The following is a 23,770-nucleotide window of genomic DNA, read 5'->3' on the forward strand; positions in this document are numbered from 1 at the left end:
CGAGGGGAGCCCCAGGACAGCATTCTCTACTCGCCACGGTAACCTGGACAGAGCCGTGCCGTCCGCAGATGAGGAAACAGGCTCCAAGGGGTTAGTGACCAGCTTGTGCCCAGCAGCGGGTGCACGTGGAGCCAGGCCTGGCAGTGGCGGCCTCTCTATCACGCCACGCTGTTGCTTTGCCAAGAGGACAAAGTAGGAGACAGTAAGCTGTATTTACAAATTACTGAGCCAAAGGAAAACTATACTACAAGGTGTTCCCGCAGCTGGAAACATCTACTCTCATACACACACCGGCCTGCATGGCCCCTGCGACTTTCCAGCACAGGGGCCAGTCAACCCCAGTCAAGAAGATCCAGCTGAACAGGAAGGTAAGAGGCCCTGGCTAAACATTAACGGCAGCGACAGTGAATTATATAACCTCTGAATGTCTGTCTGCGAGAAAACAAGAAGAGGCGGCGGAACACAAACCAGTGTTTAATTCCGCCTTTGCCCCTGCCTCTGCCCCACAGAAAGTACGTGTATTTGCATGAAAGAGCCTGGCTGGTGGGACCACAGGTAACTTATTTTCTTCTTTATACCTTTCTGAAGTTAGAGATTTTTTACATCAGCACATGCTATTTATCATTCAAAAATATTTTTTTAACTTTTGGCAAAGAGCATATATGCACTTACAGAAAATTAAACTTTCACACAGTGTAAGAAGAAAAACCATCTCCTGAAAGGCCGGAGCTGAGAGGCTGGCGAACACTCCTTCCTATGCCCCGGCCACAGCTCTGGCAGGACAGGTGGCCTGGGCTCCTCCAAAGGAACAGACTCTGCCCCTCATCCCAGAGCCCCGAGCTCCCAGCTGCCAGACCGGATGCCCGTGTCCTCACCTTCAGCACCAGCTCGCCAGTCAGCCTCCTGGATGCTGGGAGGAGGCAGGCCTGGTTACCAACCAGTGCCAGGACCCCTTCCAAGGGTCTGAGAAGGGAATCAAGTCCTCACATGGTGTCCTGGCTAGGAGGGGGTTCTGAGGGCTGCTCGCTAGACCAGCGGCCTGGCCACTGATGGGTGAGACCCACACTGGAGTCTGGTCACTCAGGCCAGCACGAGAGACAGCGTCAAGCCCAACTCGCCCCAAGTACTCAGCGCCTGTGCTCCCCAAAAGCACTGCACTCAACACTCAGGAGCTGACGGTCTGACAAAAACTCAGGCCATCTGGAAACTCAGGGTCTAGGGTTCTGGCCTACCAGGTGTCTGGTGGGCAGTTCTCAAATCCACACCCTAAGAAAAGAGTGCGAGGGCAGAGTCCTCCCCAGGGGATGCAGCAGAGACAGGAAGGGGACTCAACGGTCACGTTCTCCCTGCTGGGCTGACCCACCCACGTGAGGAATGGATCCAAGCTCAGCTATCTCTCTCCTACAGGAGAGAATGTTCTATTTGTAGTTTTAACCAACAGAAAGGAAACTCAAAGGATGAACCAAAACCCAAGAGCGAGCCACTGACTAATGTTTCTCCATCCCTGTGATGGATTCTGAGTCCTTGACCAGCTGCTCCCACCCGGCAGCCCAGGCGGCCCCCACGTCAGAAGCCTGAGAGTTGCTCGTTCTCTCAGACAGAATCCTAGACTACGGTGTCGAAGCCACCGGGATCATGGGGCACTAACCATAGCAAGGCTGCTGTATCCTGCCTCCGAGTCCAATAGCTGTGAGCCTGGCCAAGGCTCGCGGCCCCTCGTGGATGCTGAGGCCCTTCTTCCGACAGGGCCTCTGTCTCTGAGGGACAGGGCAGGATTCATCTGAAGAGCTCAGATCTTCGTATTTTTCTGTGGGTCAAACACCAAAATTTAGACAGTATGTTCAGTGATGGACTAATTTACTAATCCTCACAATGAACTGAAATAAAAATGATCGTAATTGCTTTTTTCCTTTTCCTAAATTAAGAAAAGTGTTCCCAGGATGTCACCTGTAAGAAATGCCACAATGGGCGGGTCCACTGCTCAGATGGGCCACAGGGACATGGGGCAGGGGGCTGGGGGGGAGGAGTAAAGCTGCTAAGTATGGTGAGCAGATCCAACTCATCCCTCTCTCTGAGTTTCCAGAATTTTTTACAACATGTAAGTATGTTAACAGTTAGAAATACATTCTGTTCTAAGCTGAGGTGACAAGTAAGATCCATCTCTTCATAAACATATGGCAGCGGCAGTCACAACTTCTTAAGCCATTTTATATTCTCAACCTGAACAATCTCTTAGGAAACAAGTGCCACATGACAGCTCTGTGTGCTGTTTTACAACCCTTCTGAGCTGAAGAGCTCAGTGTGCCCACAGCTGTCAGCATTTTATAGCTTTTCATTGTTTTCCATATTTCATTACACCCAGAAGACAAAATTCAGGGATTTATTTGTAGAAGGCACCCATTGGGTAAGATCTCACTTTGACGTTGGTGAACCGGGGTGGAGACATGCAGAGAAGCCCCTCATTACCACTGTATCCCCTGTGTGATGGTGTCTGTTACAAAGCAGTCCTGAGGCCAAGAAGGGAGAGGTTCACTCAGACATGAACTGAAGGCTCAGCCCAGCCACTGCCCAAAAGCAAGAGAGTCACTGGCCCAGTTTCCAAGCCCAGGCCAGTGACGCCAAGTGGACCCCTCCCTCACACTCCAGGATCCATGCCGCCAGGAGGAGACTGGGGTCTATCCAAGCAGAAGCTGAAGGAGTCATAAAAAATAAATGTTCAGGCAGGGGAACCAAGGAAAAGGTGGCTCCACAAATCTGAACCTCCTGACGTGGCCCCTTGATCCTGTACAGTTGGCAGAACAGACAGAACCACACGAACCCCACACCCCAACATGGCCCAGATGGCAGGGAGCCCCACAGACGCCAGCATCCCTGATGCCCAGGAGGAGGCGAGCACCCGCTCCAGCAGAGACTCAGAACTCACCCCAAGAATCTGCACAGAGACTAGTGGGTCTAGGAAACACACCACACAGAAGAGAGACGTGGGTAAAGACCAGGCCCAGATGGTTTCACAGGGAATCCTTCAAAGACCATATGGGGGGCTTCCCTGGTGGTCCAGTGGTAAAGAATCCGCCTTCCAATGCAGGGGATGTGGGTTCGATCCCTGGTCAGGGAACTAAGATCCCATGTGCTGCTGGGCAGCTAAGCCCATGCGCCTCAACTACTGAACCCGCACTTGCGTGCTGCAAACTACAGAGCCTATACGCCCTGGAGCCCATGCACCCCAACTAGAGAGAAGCCCGTGTGTTGCAATGACAGATCCCACGTGACGCAACTAAGGCCCGACACACCCCCACCAAAAAAAAAAAAAAAAAAACGACCACATGGGACCAATGCTACATAAATTGTTCTAGAGCACAGAAAAGAAGGGAAACTTTCCAGTTCTTTTTATGAAGTATAATATTGAGACCTATAACTGATAAAGATAGACAAAAGAAAATCACAGACCAACATCACTTATGAATATCCATACAAAATTAAACATTAGCAAACAGAATCTAGAACCACATTAAGAAAAGAGTACACCAAGTGGGATTTATGCCAAGAATGTAAAGTTGGTTCATCATTAAGAAATTCATTAACATAATATACTGTGTTAATAGATCTAAGGAGAAAATTCACAATCATCTCCATAGATGCTGAAAACACCTTTGACAAAATTCAGCACTTATCCTATAAAAACTTTCAAGAATACAGGAAATGACAAATACTTTCTTAACATGATAACATATATGCAGACTTTACTCTGCAAGCCAGCATCTTTTTTAAAACAAAACATTTATTTTTTATTCTTTATTTTCATTTACATTTTTTAGTTTTTGGCCGCACCACATAGCACGCGGATTCTTAGTTCCCCAAACAGCGATCGAACCCGCGCCCCCTGCAGTAGAAGTGTGGAGTCTTAACCACTGGACTGCCAGGGAAGTCCCAAGCCAGCATCATACTTAACGTGGCATTTCTGCTAAGATCAGGGCCAAAGTGAATGCCCACTACCTCACCTCATTCAACGGGGAACTAGAGGGATTAGTGAGTGCGATGAAAGCAAAGAAATCTGAGGTACAAAAATCAGGAAAAAAGTAGTAAATCTGTCTCTATTTGCAGGTTTTATGGCAGTGTACCTGGAAAACCCTAGAGAACAGATAAATAAAATGAATTCAGACAATGAAAGAATTCAATAAGGCAGGAGGCGGTAGAACTGTGGACAGACAGCAGTCGCCTTCCTCTGCACAGACAACAAGCCGTCCAAGGCTATGATGGCAGCATTAAGAGGGATAATGCGTTTACAACAGCAATGACAAAAATCAGACCCTCAGGAATAAACTTCAGGTATATGCAAAATGTATTTGAGGAAAAATTTAAAACCCTCTTGCAAGACACGGAAGTACACTTGAATAAAAGGACGTCCCTTGGTCTTAGGGCGACTCAACAACACAGCAGTTCATTTGTACATTTGCCACAGTCACAAAAATATCAGCACGCTGTTTTTAAGGAGCTAGACAAGTTGATGCTCAAGTTCACACAGAAAAGCAAGTGCCAGGAAACACTGGAGAAGGAAAGCCACGAGGAGGGCCGGCCCCACCAGGTGGCAAAACATGTCAGAGAAAGCCTCTGTCATTTACACAGTGTGGGTCTGTGTGTGCAGAGTCCAGTGGAACAGAACAGGCAGTCCGGAAACAGACCTGAATGCAAACAGAAATTCAGAATATACGGTAAAGATCACTAGGTCAAAAACAGACTTCTAAACACATGATGCTAGGACAACGGGGCAGCTGTTTGGAAAAAACCATCCGTGAAAATACATTGTGAATGGATCAGAGATCTACATGGAGAAATGAAACCATACACATACTAGAGGAAAACATGGGCAATGTGTTGTACAACCAGGGCATAGGGCAAGATTTTCTGTGACTTAGAACCCAGAGGCAATAAACGGATGAATCTGACTACATAAAATTTAAACATCTGAGGCTTCCCTGCTGGTGCAGTGGTTGAGAGTCTGCCTGCCGATGCAGGGGACACGGGTTCGTGCCCCAGTCCGGGAAGATCCCACATGCCGCGGAGCGGCTGGGCCTGTGAGCCATGGTCGCTGAGCCTGCGCATCTGGAGCCTGTGCTCCGCAACGGGAGAGGCCACAACAGTGAGAGGCCCGCGTACCGCAAAAAAAATAAATAAATAAAATAAAATTAAAACATCTGCATGGCAACAAACAGCACAAGCAAAGTCAAGAAACAAAAACCAGAGCGATCCCCTCTGTGAGCTGCCCTCCTCCTCCCTGTCCTGCCCATCCTCAGCCTGGCAGTCCCGCCCTACATTCTACACCCTCTCCCCTCAGCCCAGGTCCTGGCCAGGCTCCAGGAGCCAAAGGGGAGGAGGGGACGCCAGCAGAGGCCTGGCCGCAGACGCAGGTACCTGGGCTCCGGTAGAGGCTCTTAGGCAGAGAAGGTGAGTGAGCGTCTATCAGCCCCACAATCTTCATGTGTCCATACTGCTTGGCCAGCATCCGGGCTGTGGCTCCACTGTGGTCTCTCGTGTCCACTTTGACTCCCTGTGAAAGTTTGTGAAAGAAGAGTTAGGAACCTCGCCCACAAAGCAGCCTCGCTTCGGGGCTGCAGACCCTGGAGGAGAGGGAGGGCGCCGGCATCTTCCTGACAAGCCTTCCTGCGAGAAAGTGGGGAAGGCAATCTATCTATCTATCTATCTATCTATCTATCTATCTATCTATCATCTATCTATCTATCATCTATCTATCTATCTATCTATCTATCTATCTATCTATCTATCTATCTAGCTATCTATGGCTGCGTTGGGTCATCGTTGCTGCACAGGCTTTCTTTTTAGTTGCAGCGAGTGGGGGCTACTCTTTGTTGCGGTGCGCAGGCCTGTCATTAAGGTGGCTTCTCTTGCTGTGGAGCATGGGCTCTAGGTGCACAGGCTTCAGTAGTTGTGGCACATGGGCTCTAGAGCGCCGGCTCAGTAGTTGTGGTGCACGGGCTTAGTTGCTCCGCAGCATGTGGGATCTTCCCAGACCAGGGCTCGAACCCATCTCCCCTGCATTGGTAGGCAGATTCTTAACCACTGCGCCACCAGGGCAGCCCCGGGAAGGCGCTTCTTAGTGACAGGAGTCGGGGGCACGTGGCTGGCTCTGACGCTGCAGACACACACTGAATGGGGACCATGTGTCCCACTCACTGCACCTCTCTTCACACAGAGAAAACTGGAGACAACAGATTCACTAGAGGGCCAGCCTTTAAAAACCATAATCAGATTGGGAGCACCACCCTTCTGAAACAGAATTTGGTAACTTTTACCCAAAGCCCTAAAAAGTACTTATCGTCTTCAACACAACAGTTCCACTTCCACACCACATATCTGCAATAACAAAAACCCGGAGACAACTTAAAGGCTCAGGGGGGTGGAGAGTCAGCTATGTTACTGCCATAAGTGCTGGTATTTACAAATAACAAAATTATAACCAAGATATAAAAAGGACCACGATACAAAACTGTATATATACATTACAACTGCGACAAAACAAAAAAGTATACAGAAAGTAATACTGGAAGGAAATATGCCCAAACTGTTAGTACTATTTTTAAGCAGTAAGATAATGGGGATTTTTCACATCTTCCTAATCTTCTATATTTTCTAAATTTACTACTATGAGCACGTTTACTTTTTTTTTTTTCCTTGCGGTAGGCAGGCCTCTCACTGTTGGGGCCTCTCCCATTGTGGAGCACAGGCTCCGGACGCGCAGGCTCAGCGGCCATGGCTCATGGGCCTAGCCGCTCCGTGGCATGTGGGATCTTCCCAGACCGGGGCACGAACCCGTGTCCCCTGCATCGACAGGCGGACTCTCAACCACTGCGCCACCAGAGAAGCCCAGCACGTTTACTTTTGAAAACTGGAAAAGCCTAATAAGCTTTCCATTTTGAAAGCTTCAACCATGCAGCCTTGTAGTTGATGGTGGGACTATGAGCCCGTGCTCTGGAGGGCAAATCAGCAAGAGATAGTTGAAACCTGAAAAGTGTGCACGCCCTATGACCCAGAAATTCCACTTCTGGGAATTTAACCTCAGGAAATAATGAAGGATATACACTAACATTTAGGATCTTCCCTGAAGCATTTAGCATAGTGAGAACTGAAAAGAACTAGTTCACTAGGGGATTAGTGAAATAAGTGAGGAACACATAAAATGGAACACCACCCACCCACTTACGTGACAGGGCCAAGTGTACGTACAAACCTGGGCAGGTGTGCACAAGACATCATTAAGAAAAAAAAGCATATTACAAAACATTCTGTATAATGGAATTCCACTTTGACTTAAAATATTTATCCATAAAAAACTAGGATACTTGAGAATTCCCTCGCAGTCCAGTGGTTAAGACTCGGGCTTTCAGTGCCGTGGACCTGGGTTCGATCCCTGGTTGAGGAACTAAGATCCCATAAGCTGCACAGTGCAGAAAAAAAAACTAAGACACTCAACAATATGTTAATGTGTGCTATCTCTGGGTGATGGTATTATGAGTGATTTTTGCTTTCGGTTTGCTTAAATATACTTTCTAATTCTTTTATAGCAAGTATATATCGCTTGTATAGTAAATATTTACATATGTACTTTTTTTACCCTATTTTAGAAAACTATGATCAACTGACAGTCTTGATTGAGCCCAGTACAGAAGGTGATTATCACACTTCCCCCTCTGGTAGGAAAAAAACCACATTTGTACAAGAGCCTAATTGAGCTTTACTTTCTATAATCCCCAACTTTCCAGAGCTCTGGTTAGAAATCAGCAATGAAACCTTCAGCCTTAAAAGATCATTTCAGGGGAGTGGCAGGAGGGAAAATTGGATGAAGGTGGCCAAAAGGCACAACATCCTGGGGGGAGGGGCAAAATAGGGGTAGGGGATTAAGAGGTACAAACTATTATGTAAAAATAAATAAGCTACAAGGATATATTGTACAAACAGGGAATATAACCAATATTTTATAACTATAAATGGATATAACTTTTTAGTTTTTTTTGGCTACATCTCGCAGCTTGTGGGATCTTAGTTCTCTGACCAGGGATTGAAGCAGGGTCCCCAGCAGTGGAAGGACGGAGTCCTAACTACTGGACTGCCAGGGAAGTCCCTAAATGCAGTATAACCTTAAAAAATTGTGAATCACTATGTTGTATACCTGTAACATATAATATTGTACACCAACTACATCTCAATGAAAAATTTTAAAAAGGCACAAACTTCCAGTTGTAAGTAGAAACTAGGGATGTAACGTACAACATTATGACCACGGTTAACACTGCTATGTGTTATATAGGAAAGTTGTTAAGAGAGTAAATCCAAAGAGTTATCATCACAAGGAGACATATGTATATAGATATTTGTATCTATATGAGATCATGGATATAAACTAAACTTATTGTGGTAAGCATTTCATGATATACAGAGATCAAATAATTATGCTGTACACCTTAAACAGTGATGTATATCAATTATATCTCAATAAAGCTGAAAAAAAGATAATTTCTAGTTTCAGTTTGATAGAAGGACCCAAAGGTTTCAACCAGAAAAACAATACCATCTTTACTGAAGGATTTTTTCTTTTTTTTGGCTACGCCACGGGGCTTGTAGGATCTTCTTAGTTCCTTGACCAGGGATCGAACCCGCAGCCCCTGCATTGGAAGCATGGAGTCTTAACCACTAGACTGCCAGGGAAGTCCCTGAAGGATTTTAACTAATATCTTTTTTTTTTTTTTTTTTGCAGTACGCGGGCCTCTCACTGTTGTGGCCTCTCCCGTTGCGGAGCACAGGCTCCGGACACGCAGGCTCAGCGGCCATGGCCCACAGGCCCAGCCGCTCCGCAGCATGTGGGATCTTCCCGGACCAGGGCACGAACCCGCGTCCCCTGCATCAGCAGGCGGACTCTCTACCACTGTGCCACCAGGGAAGCCCCACTAATATCTGTTTTTAAGCCTGGAAGACTTCAACTTCAGATTATACTAAAGGGAAAAAAGAGTAGTAACACTATTCCTTAGTGAGGAAGAAAACAGAACTGACAACAAGAAGGCTCCAAAGGAGAGGGAAGAAAATATTAGAATTTCCATCAATTTATTTATCCTTTAATTTTTTTTGTTTTTCTATTTTATAATGTACATAATATGTAACTAGAGAAGAACATGATGGAAGTTCATTTTAACTGACAGGAAGGTGGGATCACAAAGGTGAGAGGCCGTGAACCAGTGTGATGGCGGGGGGGCACTCCCCATGTGGAGGCCATGGCACCCTCAGCTCCCTCCTAGGAGAGGCCCAGCCCACCCTACATGGTCCTACCGGAAGGAGGGACATAGGGTACAAGGGAAGTGGCTGCAGCCCCTTCCTCCCCTGGCAAAGAGCACGGGGTGCCCGGCCTCCTAGTGTGGAGCCTGGCTAAGGTCAGGGGACTAGGTGGGCTCACCCATGACTGAGCAGGAGGAAATTTGCAGGGAATGAGGAGCATCCACACAGGGCCAGCCAGACGGCCACCCTAGCAAAGGAATGACCTGGCCCATCAGCCAAAAAGCAACCACCAGAACTGACGAGCCCCTTCCACTCCTGATTAGTGCACTGGGGGAGGCTCACTGTTGATCTCCTGAGTTTGATAACTGTATGTGATAATGAAAGAGAAAATTCTTGTTTTAGGAAAAACATACTAAAATATTTAGGAGGGGGACTTCCCTGGTGGCAAAGTGGTTAAGAATCCACCTGCCCATGCAGGGGACATGGGTTAGATCCCTGGTCCCAGGAAGATCCCACATGCCATGGAGCAGCTAAGCCCGTGTGCCACAACTACTGAGCCTGTGCTCTAGAGCATGCGAGCCACAACTACTGAGCCCACGTGCCACAACTACTGAAGCCTGGGCGCCTAGAGCCCATGCTCCGCAACAAGAGACGCCACCACAATGAGAAGCCCCACTTGCCACAACTAGAGAAAATCCGTGTGCAGCAACAAAGACCCAATGCAGCCAAAAAATAAAGAAAAAGAAAAAAAAGAAAATGGTTTGTTTAAAAAAAAAAAAAGTATTTAGGAGGAAAAGGGCATTATGTCAGCAACTTACTTTCAAATGGTTCCAAAAAAGATAATAGGTATATAGACTGATAAAAGAAAATGAAGTGAAATGCTAACATTTGGGGAATTCAGTGAAGGTACGCAAATTCTATGTACTATTTTATAACATTTCTTTAAGTCTGAAATTGTTTCAAAGTTTAAAATTTAGAAAATTTTCCAAAATAAATCCAATACAATGTTTTCCCTACATACGAGTCGCCCACATACAACCTCAGACCCAGCCGAGAGTAAAGGCACCAAGTGAGGGTGTAATCTGCACAGTACATAAATGATCAAAAGTCTGATTCTCTAACATGTTTTCCTTTTAAAAAATTATAACAGTAACTGTCCCTTATGGTCTCCAGTTCTACCTTATTTAAGATCAGGCTCTAAGCTCAGAGGCAGAAGTTATGCTTTTCACAGCCAGGGCTCCCTGCCCCGCATCAATGCCTGTCCCTTTGCTACGTCTTAAGGAGGCCTAGTTCGTGTGCGTGGAACTACCTTCAAAGAATAATCATGTTCAGAAAAGGAAGTGCAGATGGCAAATAGATATATGAAAAGATGCTCAACCACACGAGAGATCAGGGAAAGGAAAAAATCAACAAGAGACCACTCAGCTGATAGCAGGTACCAAGGGTTTTGAGGGGACAGGAGACACAAGCTATGAAACGCTGTCAGAGGTGTGCAAACTGGGACACCTACGGGGGAAAGCAAGGTACACTCTCTAGTGAAGATGCACCCAGTCTACACACCCAAAATTCTGCTTTGAAGAACACATCCTGATCTCCTAAAGAAATCCCTTCACATGTGCGCAAGAGGACAGGTAGAAAATGCTAACTGCAGCACTGATAGGAATAGCAAGGTGGACATGACTTAGGGGTCCACTGACAAGGGAATGGAAAATATACCGTATTCATACATTCAATAAATACAGAGCTGATAAAATGAGTGAACCCCGTCTACATGTACCACACTGTGTTAAATGACATAGTCATTATATAAACATATAACATATAAAAAAAATGTATTATATAAATCTTTAAAATATATAAAATAAGTCTACATGCTGCTTAAGGACACACAGCATGTGATGAGAGTATAAAGTCAGGGACAGGAAAGGTACAGACCAACATCTGGATAGTGGTTACCTCTGGATTCATGTGGATTGGTTGTATTAATATTATCTCTGTACTACTTTGAATGTTTAAACTACTTCATAATTTTTTTTATAAATTTATTATTTTTATTTATTTATTTTTGGTTGTGTTGGTCTTCGTTGCTGCGCGCGGGCTTTCTCTAGTTGCGGCGATCAGGGGCTACTCTTCATTGCAGTGCGCGGGCTTCTCATTGCAGTGGCTTCTCTCGTTGTGGAGCAGGGGTTCTAGGCACGTGGGCTTCAGTAGTTGCAGCACGTGGGCTCAGTAGTTGTAGCTCATGGGCTCTAGAGCACAGGCTCAGTAGTTGTGGCGCACGGGCTTAGTTGCTCCGTGGCACGTGGGATCTTCCCGGACCAGGGATTGAACCCTTGTCCGCTGCATTGGCAGGCAGATTCTCAACCACTGCGCCACCAGGGAAACCCCAACTTCATAATTTAAGAGTCATAATGCTTATTGCTTTATAGACACCGTTCAAGTTGGTACAACTTGCTCTTTGGATAGCTATTTGGCAACATCCACGTTATGGCTGTACTTAGGCTACATCCAAAACTTCTACCTTTAGTACCAAACTGTAGAGATGTGGTCGCACAAGTGTGTGCAGAAGTATGTGTGCAGATATCCCGCACAGCACTGTGCATGATGGCAAATACAACTTGATTCTATCTGCAGACCACTGTTAGAGAAACTGATTCATCCCTACAAGGGAGTGCTATGCTGCCATACAAGAGAGAAAAGAGCTTTATATCTACTGATATAGAACAATCCAGGATAGACAAGTTTAAAAAAAAAAAAAACACAGGATTTCCCTGATGGCACAGTGGTTAAGAATCCACCTGCCAATGCAGGGGACGCAGGTTCACTCCCTGGTCAGGGAACTAAGATCCCACATGCCACGGGGCAACTAAGCCCGCATGCTGCAACTACTAGCCTGTGAGCCACAACTACTGAGCCTGTGTGCCACAACTAGAGAGCCCTCACACCACAGCTACTGAGCCCGTGCACTCTGGAGCCCATGCGCCACAACTAGAGAGAAGCCCACGTGCCACAACTAAGACCCAACACAGCCATAAATAAATAAATAAATATGACAATTCATAAAAGAAATACAAATGGTCAATAAATATGTTTTAAAATGTTCACTCTCACTAATAAGTACAAACCAAAACAAGATGCCACTTTTCTCCTACCAAACTGGCAAAACTTTACGATGGTAACATCTAGGGCTGGTGAGGATGTGAGAAAATGGGCATCGTCATGTATTACTGGTGGGAAGGACAAGAGAGACATCTGTTTAGTGGGAATTTGTTAGAACTTACTAAATATTTCCCCCGTTGAACTTTTTAAACAACTTTATTAAGATATAATTCTTCTACCATGCAATTCATCCACTTACAGTTTACACTTCAATAGTGGACAACCACCACCACAATTTCAGAACATTTTCATCACCCTGAAAAGAAATCCTGTACCTCCCCCCAGCCCTAGGCAACCACTAATCTACTGGTCTCCACAGATACGCTTATTCTGAACATTTCATACAAAAGGAATAATACAATATTCAGCCTTTGTATCTGGCTTCTCTCACCTAGCATATTTTCAAAGTCTATTCAGGTTGTAGCACGGGGAAGTACTTCACTCCTTCTTATGGCCAATTAATATTCCATTGTATGCATGTAACAATTTTATTTATCCGCTTATGGACATTTGGGTTCTTTTCACCATTTGACTATTACAAACAATACTGTTATGGACATTTATGTACAGGATTTTGCCTGGACCTGTTTTCAGTTCTCTTGGGTATATACCTAGGAGTGGTATATATCCAAGTGCTGGGTCATATGGTAACTCTATGCTTAACTGTTTGAGGAACTACCAGAATGTTTTCCAAAGAGGCTGCATCATTTTTCATTTACAGCAGTGTATGAGGGTTCCAATTTCTCCACGTCATTACGACCTCTTGTTATTGTCTTTTTTTATTATATTATTATTTTCCTGGTTGTTTTGATTTGCCATTTTCCCTGATGACTAATGGTGTCAAGCATTTTTCCATGTGCTTATTGGCCATTTGTGTATCTTCTTTAGAGATGTATCTTTTCAGATCCTTGGCCCATCTTTTTATTGTCTTTTAATTTAACTGCCCTGTTTTTTTCTTAAATTAATTAATTTATTTATTTTTGGCTGCTTTGGGTCTTCATTGCCACGTCTCGGCTTTCTCTAGTTGCAAAGAGTGGGGGCTACTCTTCGTTGCAGTGCACATGCTTCTCACCGCGGTGGCTTCTCTTGTTGCGGAGCACGGGCTCTAGGCACGTGGGTTTCAGTAGTTGTGGCACGTGCACTCAGTAGTTGTGGCTCGCGGGCTCTAGAGCGCAGGCTCAGTAGTTGTGGTGCACAGGCTTAGTTGCTCCATGGCATGTGGGACCTTCCCAGACCAGGGCTCAAACCAGTGTCCCCTGCGTTGGCAGGCAGATTCTTATTAACCACTGCACCATCAGGGAAGCCCTAATTGCCTTTTTATTAGGACCTATTAAGTTCAAAATGTGAGCACCAGCAATCCCTCTTGTAGAAATACAGCACACAGAAATAACTGCATGCGTGCTAAAGCTGTGTGTGCCAAGATATTCCCTGGAGCACTGCTTATAATTGCAAAATGTTAGAAACCTAAATTTCTACTAATAAGGAACTGACTGAACTAACTATGGCATGGATACTGCATGGAATACCATACAAAGGTAAGATGTCTATGGCATATTATTTTTTAGAAGCTGCAGATCAAATACACAGTAGAATCCCACTTTGTTCAAAACAAAAAGCCATGTGTTCGCAGGTGTCTACAGACATACTTTCTCAGCAGAGGAAAATCCTGGGTCTCTTTAACAACCAACTGGGCATCTTGTGGGGGAACAGGGGGCGGGTGGAAAAGGTAGGAAGATCTTTGCCTCCTTATTCTATATAAATTTTTTAAGTGATGGGATGATGAGTGCTATTTACTGTTTTAAAATTTTTTCCATACTTTTCAAATAATACTATTTTTAAAATTATTACAGGAATAGGTGTCTATAGTTGCTTACCACTGTACCCCTAATGCCTAAGCACCACTCAGCACTTGGCATCAACAGATACTCAATGAAAATGTGTTGAATAAACAGATGAAGAGCAGTTATTTCCGTGTAGGAGAAAGTTCTGTTACAGTTTATTCCTCAGTGATATGATGCCTCACTTGCTGTGACTAAATTATAAGCTAATAAACAGGGTCACTTACATGATTCAGAAAATACTGCACGATTATTTCATGGCCAGCGGCAGCCGCTTCCATCAAAGGAGTGAATCCATATACGGGCTCCCTGCAAGATCGAGACTGCAGTCAGATGATGAGCAGGGGAAGCTCTGGGGGGCAGAAGCTTGCCTGCTGCAGACAAAACCTCAGTGACACAAAGTCATCCATCCCTAAGCCTAGAGGGCTCCCTGAACGGGGAGAGATGAGAAAGTGAGTATCAACACATCAGTCCCGTGGTTTCTACCCCAGGTCTAGTCTTTTGTTCCTAAGACGATCTGTTTCCCATCTTCACTCCTTCTTAGCTGTTTCCCCCCCTGCTACAGCCTGAATCTCTACTTAATCACAGCAAAAAGTAGCTTTCGCCCTTCACTGCTCACAGACAGCTAGCACCTCCTCTCCACCTATCCAGATATCCTACATTTTGAGATCAACATCCTCTAGGAACCCTTCCAGGAGCTCCAGGACTAACCATCTCCTGCCCTCACTACACCTAATGCTTGCTTATGGCTAACTCAGTGCCCTCTTCAGAGTGCCCCCCCACCAAGTCCTCACTGGTTTCACCTGGGCTAGAAGACAGGAAGCAAGCTAACCACTGGTTTTCATCCGTTCGAAGACACACACTTTTCACGTTTTAGCATCGCTGAAGTCAGAATGTCAGTAAATGAGATGCATTTTAATTAGGAGCATTTTTTTTCTCTCTTAATGGCCTGTAAACCTACAGTGTGTTACAACGGCTGACACCAGCCAGGGTGTGCAGTGTCAGGTGAATGCTGGGTTGAAAGAGGATTATCATGGTGACATGCTTTAGACAACAACCCTACTTCCAGCTTATATTTAAAACTCATGACTGTTTTCAAAGTATCACCTCACCTGATACATACAGAAGGCAAGAAAGCTAAAGGGATTTAGCATTTAATGCATGTCAATTCAGTGCCACACACTATGTTAGGCACCTGTTATATGACAGAACATGTAATTCTTCTAACAGTTCTATGACATGGGGCATTGCCATCCTGTTTTCAGATAAAGGAAATAAGGCACAGAGAACTTAAAATGTTGCACACAATGCCACCTGACAGATGCATGAGAAAGCTAGGACGATCCCCATGCCTCCACGCCTAGGCAGGACTGTCCCCTCCGTCCCTTTGTCTTGAGCCTGTCAAACCAAGGCAGGGGCTCCCTGCACCCCAGCCTCTAGCTGCCTCGCCAGTTGCCCTACTCAGAGTCAGACGTGACCACCTCCCTCCTGCGGCCACTTAAGACCTTGTAATCACCTCACATTGGCGTTCGCTCCACTGTCCAAAAGGAACTTGACCATCTGCTGGTGCCCAGCACTGGTGCAATGGAAGAGGGCAGTCCAGCCTTGAATGTCCTTCATTTCTAGCTCAGCACCTTGCTTCAAGAAAACACAGAATGCTCGTTAAGGCCGCGTCTCCTCTGCGCAGGGTGGGCGCCCTCCAAGCCATCACGCTGAAAGAATCGAAGTGATTACCCGAGCACACGCACGCACACAGGGGCCTGCAGTGGTTCACGTCTCTGCAGAGCGGCCGGGGGCCCCTCAGGTTTCTGGCCTGAGGCCCTCGTAGCTCACCTGGAGGAGGAAATAGGCGATGCTCTCGTTGCCACAGCTGGAAGCCAGCATCAGCGGAGTCTGCCCTTCCGGGGTCGGCACATTCACACTCACCCCCGCCTCGAGCAGCAGGTGCACGATGGTATCGTGTCCAATGTAGGAGGCATACATCAGCGGGGTCCAGCCACCACCATTCTTCTTATTCAAATCTAACTCTCTCCTAAACAAACGCAAGACATGCTAGACACGCCAGCCATCTCATAGGTGGGGTTTACCAAAGCCGGTGGCCAGGCCAGGCCAAGAGAAAGAGCAGGAAGTGCTGACAGGAAGCAGAGTCATATGCCACCCTGGACATCACTGGCGGGGAGGGGGGGGAGTGACTACACTTGCCGGACAACTGCCTTTGCAAACTCCCTCAAGTTTGCCTCCCTCCTCTGATTTTTCATTCTCATCTGCACCCTCCTCCTACCCTAAGGCCAGCAATTCTCTTTTTTGCTACCACCAGCTACATAGATGGTTCTCAACCACGGGAGATTTTGCCCCCAGGGGACAGTTGCCAAAGTCTGGAGACATTTTTGGTTGTCACAACTGGAGAGGGAAAAGCTACTGGCATCCGGTGGGTGGAGGCCAGGGATGCTGCTCAACATCTTACAGTGCACAGGACGCCCCTCACAACAAAGAATGAGCTGGCCCAGGTTGTCAGTAGTGCCGAGGCCGAGAAACGCTGACCTGGAGCCTTGACTACCTCCCACCAACAGACCAGTCTGCTAGTCCAGAACTGAGGGGAGAGGAAAGAGGAGGGGACTCAGACAGTGGACGATTTCTCCTTTGTCGTCCCACCCTACAGAAACATTCCTGGAAAAATCTGTGACCAAAGAATCCTGTCTTTCTCACTGATTTCCATTACAATTCTGGAAAAGTGTTTCCCACAGGAAAAACAATGCAGGCTTCCCAACCCAGAGTTTGGGGTCGGGGGATGGAAGTAAGACCCACTTCCAGGAGCATCCTGCCTGTTTCACGCCCCAGTCTTTCCTCCTCCACAATCCTTGCCTCCAGTGGGGGTACCAAGTGACAGTCGACCCATGCAGTTCGTGCCTCTCCTAGATACACACACTAAGCTACACCAGACAATTAGTTTCCATTCACCAGCACGTTTTACTGACCCTGGCTTTGGACCCAGGCAGCCATTTCCCAGGTCCTGATCCCAGGAATGCAGGGGTAGCCACTGGCCAGGAGAGCCACCTGGAGACCAGCCCATTCTCACCACACGCCGTCCCACATGGACAGGGAGGCGCCCCTACCCCCACCCCTTAGCAGAGCGGCCCTGGGGCTCTGGCAACCCCCTTCAGCCGAATCCTCCCTTCTGACCCCTCCAAATCCCCCTCGGGTCCCCAGTGTGTTTACTGTGCACCAGCCTCCGTCTCAGCAGGTGTCACAACCCCAATCAGAACACAAACACTTCCTAGAGCTGTTCTGGACTGTTCACTTTAACAGCACACCCGAAGGCTTAAAGCCTGTGAATGTTAAAGGAGCAGAACTATAGGTGGGGTCGTGGTGTCCCTGTCGGGGGATGTGCTGCCTGCACACCTGCCCGGTACAGAAGTACCAACTGGCCAGATGCTCATAAGTGATGGCTACGACCTGGGAGCCAGAAACGGGGCTTCCACAAGGCTCTGCTGTAACTCCCCAAGCTGGAACTGGAAAAGGCCCAGGTAGGTATGGACATAGGTTGTTTCTCTAAGTTATCAATGAGATGATAACAGTGAGCACAAAGTGTGGTGGACAAAGTGGGAAGAGATGAGAAGATGGATCCCTTTCCAAAAATTACATTGAGTATCAAACCGTACTTCAAACAAGAAGGCGCTAATAAGCAGTGCTGTTTAGGGGGACCTAATATGCACATAAGATCAGTGAAAACGGCATGTGGGCAGTGAGTAAGGTGCAATCCTCCAGGTAGGGATAACCCCACCTCCTCCTCTATGGCAGAAGCTAAAGGGGAGAGGGCGGCAGGAGGGATTAAAATGAAGCTTCTGGGGAAAGAAGGCCATAGGGCATTGCTTTCAATCTTTATTTTTGTTTTGTTTGAGCATTTCTGCAATTAGTGAAAACCACAAAATTACTCTGGTTAAAGTAAGCCTGAAATGAACAATTTCTAAGCCTATGAAAAAAGTTTAAGCTGCCTTTTTCTTCCTCGGAATCAAAACTGCCTTCCTTATTGGCATCCAGCATAAATCATCCCTGACAACAGCCCAAGAGAAGCAGCAGTTGATCCACCCAAGGATTAAATGTCTACAGCTGTGGGCAAGGCCCCCGCTAACTCCCTGATGGCTCCACCTGAGAGCTGAACCATGGAGCTCAAAAATCCAAGAGGAAGGAACATTTTCCAAGATCTCTTACCGCTGCACACATTCCTTCACCACTTCATACTGGCCAATGGAAGCAGCTGTGTGAAGATCCAAGGGGACGGCCAGCTCCTCCCGGCTGACCTGCGCACCCAGCCCATGCCACATGGACAAGCTGCGGTTCAGCAGCTCCGGCTCGCTGGCTTCATCGCTGAGCTCTGACATCGCTGTGGAGGGAGGCACTGGGGTCGTTAGGTCCTTCCTTCCTGGTAGCGACACAGAGTGAAATGGCATGGTAACACTCCTGCCCACAGCAGGCGGCTAAGTCACTGCCCTGACAGACTGCTGCCCAATGTACCCAACTCCTGGGACTGACCAGACAACTTCCTTTCAATAAATATCGTATGCGGGAATTCCCTGGTGGTCCAGTGGTTAAGTTTCCACGCTCCCAATGCAGGGGGCCTGGGTTCGATCCCTGGTCAGAGATCTAAGATCCCACAAGCCCTGCAGTGCAGCCAAAAAGAAAAAAAAATTGTATGGTTCGGGCAGCTCCATCATGCTAGTACTGGTGAGCCTGTCACTAGACAGAAAAAGAGGAGCACATATTGTGTCATAAACTGTGGCATATATTTTCCTTTATGACCCCCAGGCCCCACATTCTAGAAAGGGAACTCAAGGAGCCTGACAACCTCTTGGATGGGAAGCAGAGAAATGGTAATTAGGTCAGTGGACCAAATCAACTCTCAGATGTGGTGAAAAAGAACCCTGGGGCTTCCCTGGTGGCGCAGTGGTTGAGAGTCCACCTGCCAATGTGGGGGACACAGGCTCGATCCCTGGTCTGGGAGAATCCCGCATGCCGTGGAGCAACTGAGCCCGTGAACCTGTGCCCTGGAGCCCGTGGGCCACAACTGCTGGGCCTGTGTGCCACAGCTGCTGAGGCCCATGTGCCTGGAGCCTGTGCTCCGCAGCAGGAGGGGGGGGCTCCGCCACGGTGGGAGACCCGTACACTGCAGCAGGGAGTGGGCCCCACTCACCGCAGCTAGGAGGGGCCCGCATGCAGCAGGGAAGACCCAACGCAGCCAAAAATAAATACATAAAATTAAAAAAAATAAAGAGCCCTGGACTTGGAATTAGATCAAAATTTAGCTCTGCTACTTAGCATCTCCAACCCCTAGTTCCTTACTGTTTAATGGGGACATGATATTTCCAAGGACTGTGGTTAAAAACACATGGCAGAATGGACAAACAGTGGCACGTCCACACAGTGGAACACTACTCAGCCATAAGCAGAAGAAATAAACAGGTGATACACACAACACATGAACGAATGTCAAACGCATTATGCCAAGTGTAAGCCAGACTCAAAACGCTGCCTACTGTATGATTCCATTTACAGGACTTTCTAGAAAAGATAAAACTAAAGGGGGGACTTCCCTGGCAGTCCAGTGATTAGGACTCCATGCTTCCAATGCAGGGGGCGCGGGTTCGATCCCTGGTAGGGGAAGTAAGATCCCACATGCCATGAGGCGTGGTCAAAATAAGTAAATAAATAAACAATAAAAGTGCATGAGTTTAAAAAAAATTTTTTAATAAAAAAAGGATAAAACTAAAGGAGGATAGATCAGTGGTAATAAGGGTTAGGGGTGGGGGTCCCACAAAGGGACTGCAAGAGGGAATTTGGGGACGATGGACCTGTTCTGTTTTTTGGGTTTGTTTTTTTTTTGCAGTACGCGGGCCTCTCACTGTCGTGGCCTCTCCCATTGCGGAGCACAGGCTCTGGACGCGCAGGCCCAGTGGCCACGGCCCACGGGCCCAGCCGCTCCGCGGCACGTGGGATCTTCCTGGACCGGGGCACGAACCCGTGTCCCCTGCATCGGCAGGCGGACTCTCAACCACTGCGCCACCAGGGAAGCCCCTGTTCTGTATCTTGATTGATGGACATATGACTCTATACATTTATCAAAACTCATAAACCTGAACACCAAAATGAGTAAATTTACTGTATATAAATTTTAAAAACAAATTTTGAAACAAACAGAAAGAAAGCTCCAACACAGAAACCAGGATGCGACCAGTGCTGACTGACTAGGAATCTACCTATGCATCCCTTGAATGTGGGAGAGACTAGGGGGAATGGGATAGACTGGTTAATTTGTTGGGTGACACTTTCCCCAAGATGGGACAACAGCAGGATGAAGAGCCCTTCATTCTAGGAATCCTAACCCATCAAGCCCAAGTCATCAGCTTCCTAGTAGAACCCTTAGTTCTGGAGTGACAATTGTCTCCTGTTCTACTCTGGGGGGAAAGAACAAAGACCAAAGTGTAGAAAAGCAAGAGAAGGAGAAAACAAAGAAAACCACTTCATGTTCAGATGGCCTAAAGGTACCACAGCAGTTCACAGATGCCATTAGCACATCAACCTCTACTAACAAATGCTTCCAAGCATGAGATACAGCCAAGACGGCCAAACAACAAACAAGCCACCAATTTGGGGGACAAAGAATCTGTCGGCCCCTGGCCAGAGTAAGTGTAACGAAGTTCAGGGCAAAGCCCTGCTTCCTGGAACCACCTGTCCACACTGGCAGGGCCTGAGAACAATCAGCTCTCTCAATTTTCAGGTGGGAACCCCCAAGCTGAACAGTCCAGGCCACAGAGCCTGGATAAGAATTCAAATAAGCTGACTGTCAGTTCAGCACTCCTTTCAGTACACCCCTCAAGCCTTCTTTGGGTGTGTTTCTTCTACTCCAAATGCCTCCTCCAGGGTGGGACCCATGTTCTCTCTCCTTTTATTGGAGGCTCACCTGTCTGACACCTTCCAGAACGCTGAGCGGCAATCAGAATCAGACCCCCACTCCAGAAGCCCATGGAGGGAGAACTCGGATGCCAAGAGACCATAAAGCTATTGGGTTGGCCAAAATGTTCGTTTGGTTTTTTTCCATAAGATGGCTCTAGTAGCACTTAGTTGTCTTTAACTTCATTTGAAACAATTTTGTTAGACTGTATTGTGACAGCTGCCATATCAGCGTGCATTTAAAAAAAAACTTATCAGGCTTCCCTGGTGGCGCAGTGGTTGAGAGTCTGCCTGCCGATGCAGGGGACACGGGTTCGTGCCCTGGTGCGGGAGGATCCCACATGCCGCAGAGCGGCTGGGCCCGTGAGCCATGGCCGCTGAGCCTGCGCGTCCAGAGCCTGTGCTCCGCAACGGAAGAGGCCACAGCGGTGAGAGGCCCGCGTACCGCAAAAAAAAACAACACAAAACTTATCAAAATAGGTGAATTTTTGTGTAGCCATTTTAACAATGAAGATGGAAGACAAAAAAGCAACATTTTCAGCATGCTTTATTATTTCAAGAAAGGTAAAAACACAACCGAAACGCTTGCAGTGTATGGAAAAGGTGCTGTGACTGATCAACATGTCAAAAATGGTTTGAGAAGTTCCATGCTGGAGATTTCTCACTGGATGATGCTCCAAGGTCAGGTAGACCAGTTGAAGTTGATGGTGATCAAATCGAGACATTAATTGAGAATGATCAACGTTATACCACGTGGGAGATAGCCAACATACTCAAAATATCCAAATCAAGCACTGAAAATCATTTGCACCAGCTTGGTTATGTTAATTGCTTTGATGTTCCACGTAAGTTAATCGAATAAAACCTTCTTGACTGTATTTCCACACGTGATTCTCTACTTAACTAAAACGTTCCATTTTTAAAACAAGTTGTGGGGACTTCCCTGGTGGTCCAGTGGTTGAGAATCTGCCTTCCAATGCAGGAGATGCAGGTTCCATCCCTGATCGGGAAACTAAGATCCTACATGCCGCACAGGGCAACGAAGCCCGTGCACCACAACTGAAGAGCCCACATGATGCAACTACAGAGCCCACGTGCCACAATGAAAGATCCCACACGCCGCAACTAAGACCTGATGCAGCCAAAAGTAAATAAACATTTTTACAAAATAAAAAAAATAAAATAAAACAAATTGTGACAGGCGATGAAAACTGGACACTGTACAATAATGTGGAACAGAAGAGATCGTGGGGCAAGAGAAATGAACCACCACCAACCACACCAAAGGCCGATATTCATCCAAAGAAGGTGATGTTGTGTATATGGTGGGATTGGAAGGGAGTCCTCTATTTGAGCTCCTTCTGGAAAACCAAACGACTAATTCCTACAAGCTCTGCTCCCAATTAGACCAACTAAAAGCAGCACTCTATGAAAAGCGTCTAGAATCAGTCAACAGAAAACGCATAATCTTCTGTCAGGATACCACATGACCTGACCATGTGTTTCTTTGATGACCAGGCAAAAACTGTTACAGCTTGGCTAGGAAGTTCTGATTCATCCACCATATTCACCAGACATCGCATCTTCAGATCTCTATTTATTTCAGTCTTTACAAAATTCTCATACTGGGAAAAAATTTCAATTCCCTGTAAGACTAAAAGGCATCTGGAACAGTTCTTTGCTCAAAAGATAAGAAGTTTTGGGAAGATGGAATTATGAAGCTACCTGAAAAATGGCAGAAAGTAGTAGAACGAAACACTGAATACGTTGTTCAATAAAGTTCTTGGTGAAAATGAAAAATGTGTCTTTTACTTTTACTTAAAACCCGAAAGAACGTTTTGGCCAACCCAATACTATTACTTCCTTTATCACCCTGCCGCATGCCAGATGCTCTACGACGATGGGGTACTCCTTACGAACAAAATTGTATTCACACATACATCACGTATACTTGTAGAAAATCTTCTGCATATCGCTTCCAGGATTTATTTCCAGGAAGTAGCACTAGGAACGCAACCCTTTGATTTTCCTTTTACCTTTGTGTTCTGTCCATTCTGTCAAATGCTAAGTATTCGTTACTTTTAAAGCAAAACAAAAAATTAACAAAAAAATGACGTTGCTGCTGACCGTGGCGTCCACAGGGAGGAGGTCTGTGAAAGCCGGAGGGCACCGCGTCCCGCACCGGGGCGTAGGCCTTCCGCTGGCCCCAGGTATCCCAACCTCATTCTCAGGCCCTGGGGAGGGTAACCTAGGGAACTACCCAAGCACTGACACCTCCTCCCAGTAACCCTACACCGCACGTGGCTTTATCGTCCCCGCTCCCCAGCGGCAAAGCGGACGCTCGGAGTCATAAACTCAAGCGGCGAGCCAGCGGCACTGCTGTGACGCCCCGAGAGTGCGCAGCAGGTGAGGACACCAGGCGGGGCAGGGCCGCCGCGGAGCCTACCTGCGCTGGACCTCGGGCCGCGGGCAGCCCTGGGGCTGCCGCTGCCGCCGCTGCCGCCGCCGCCGCCGCCGCCGCCGCCGCAGCCGTCTACCCCTGCCCACTT

At 47.1% G+C, this 23,770-nt stretch overlaps 1 protein-coding gene and 1 long non-coding RNA gene across 11 annotated transcripts in view; one reads left to right on the top strand and one right to left on the bottom strand.

Moving 5' to 3' along the window:
* ANKS3 (ankyrin repeat and sterile alpha motif domain containing 3) overlaps positions 1-23,764 on the bottom strand; it is a 29,980-nt gene extending 6,216 nt beyond the window's left edge. For 8 of the 10 annotated variants that reach the window (XR_003793276.1, XR_003793277.1, XM_029221572.1 and 5 more), the window contains exons 1-7: positions 23,668-23,764; positions 18,486-18,696; positions 16,110-16,308; positions 15,793-15,914; positions 14,504-14,585; positions 5,410-5,545; positions 1,649-1,807 (exon numbers count right to left, since the gene is read on the bottom strand). Coding sequence is in view for 7 of the 10 variants with exons in the window: in XM_029221572.1 (XP_029077405.1) it covers positions 1,649-1,807; positions 5,410-5,545; positions 14,504-14,585; positions 15,793-15,914; positions 16,110-16,308; positions 18,486-18,655 (868 nt within the window). In the remaining 3 variants the exon portion in view is untranslated. Of the gene's footprint in view, positions 1-1,648; positions 1,808-5,409; positions 5,546-14,503; positions 14,586-15,792; positions 15,915-16,010; positions 16,068-16,109; positions 16,309-18,485; positions 18,697-23,348; positions 23,476-23,667 lie in introns of those variants that run through there. The other 2 variants (XM_029221568.1, XR_003793278.1) reach the window with 2 other exon arrangements.
* Positions 40-3,608, top strand: LOC114894660. The gene is made up of 2 exons (XR_003793279.1): positions 40-555; positions 695-3,608. It is a non-coding gene; the product is annotated as an uncharacterized LOC114894660 (long non-coding RNA).
* Positions 23,765-23,770: the final 6 nt, after the last annotated feature.

Source organism: Monodon monoceros, unplaced genomic scaffold, assembly GCF_005190385.1.
Source record: "Monodon monoceros isolate NGI ecotype Baffin Bay Population unplaced genomic scaffold, NGI_Narwhal_1 Super_Scaffold_13, whole genome shotgun sequence".
NCBI classification, from domain to species: domain Eukaryota; kingdom Metazoa; phylum Chordata; class Mammalia; order Artiodactyla; family Monodontidae; genus Monodon; species Monodon monoceros.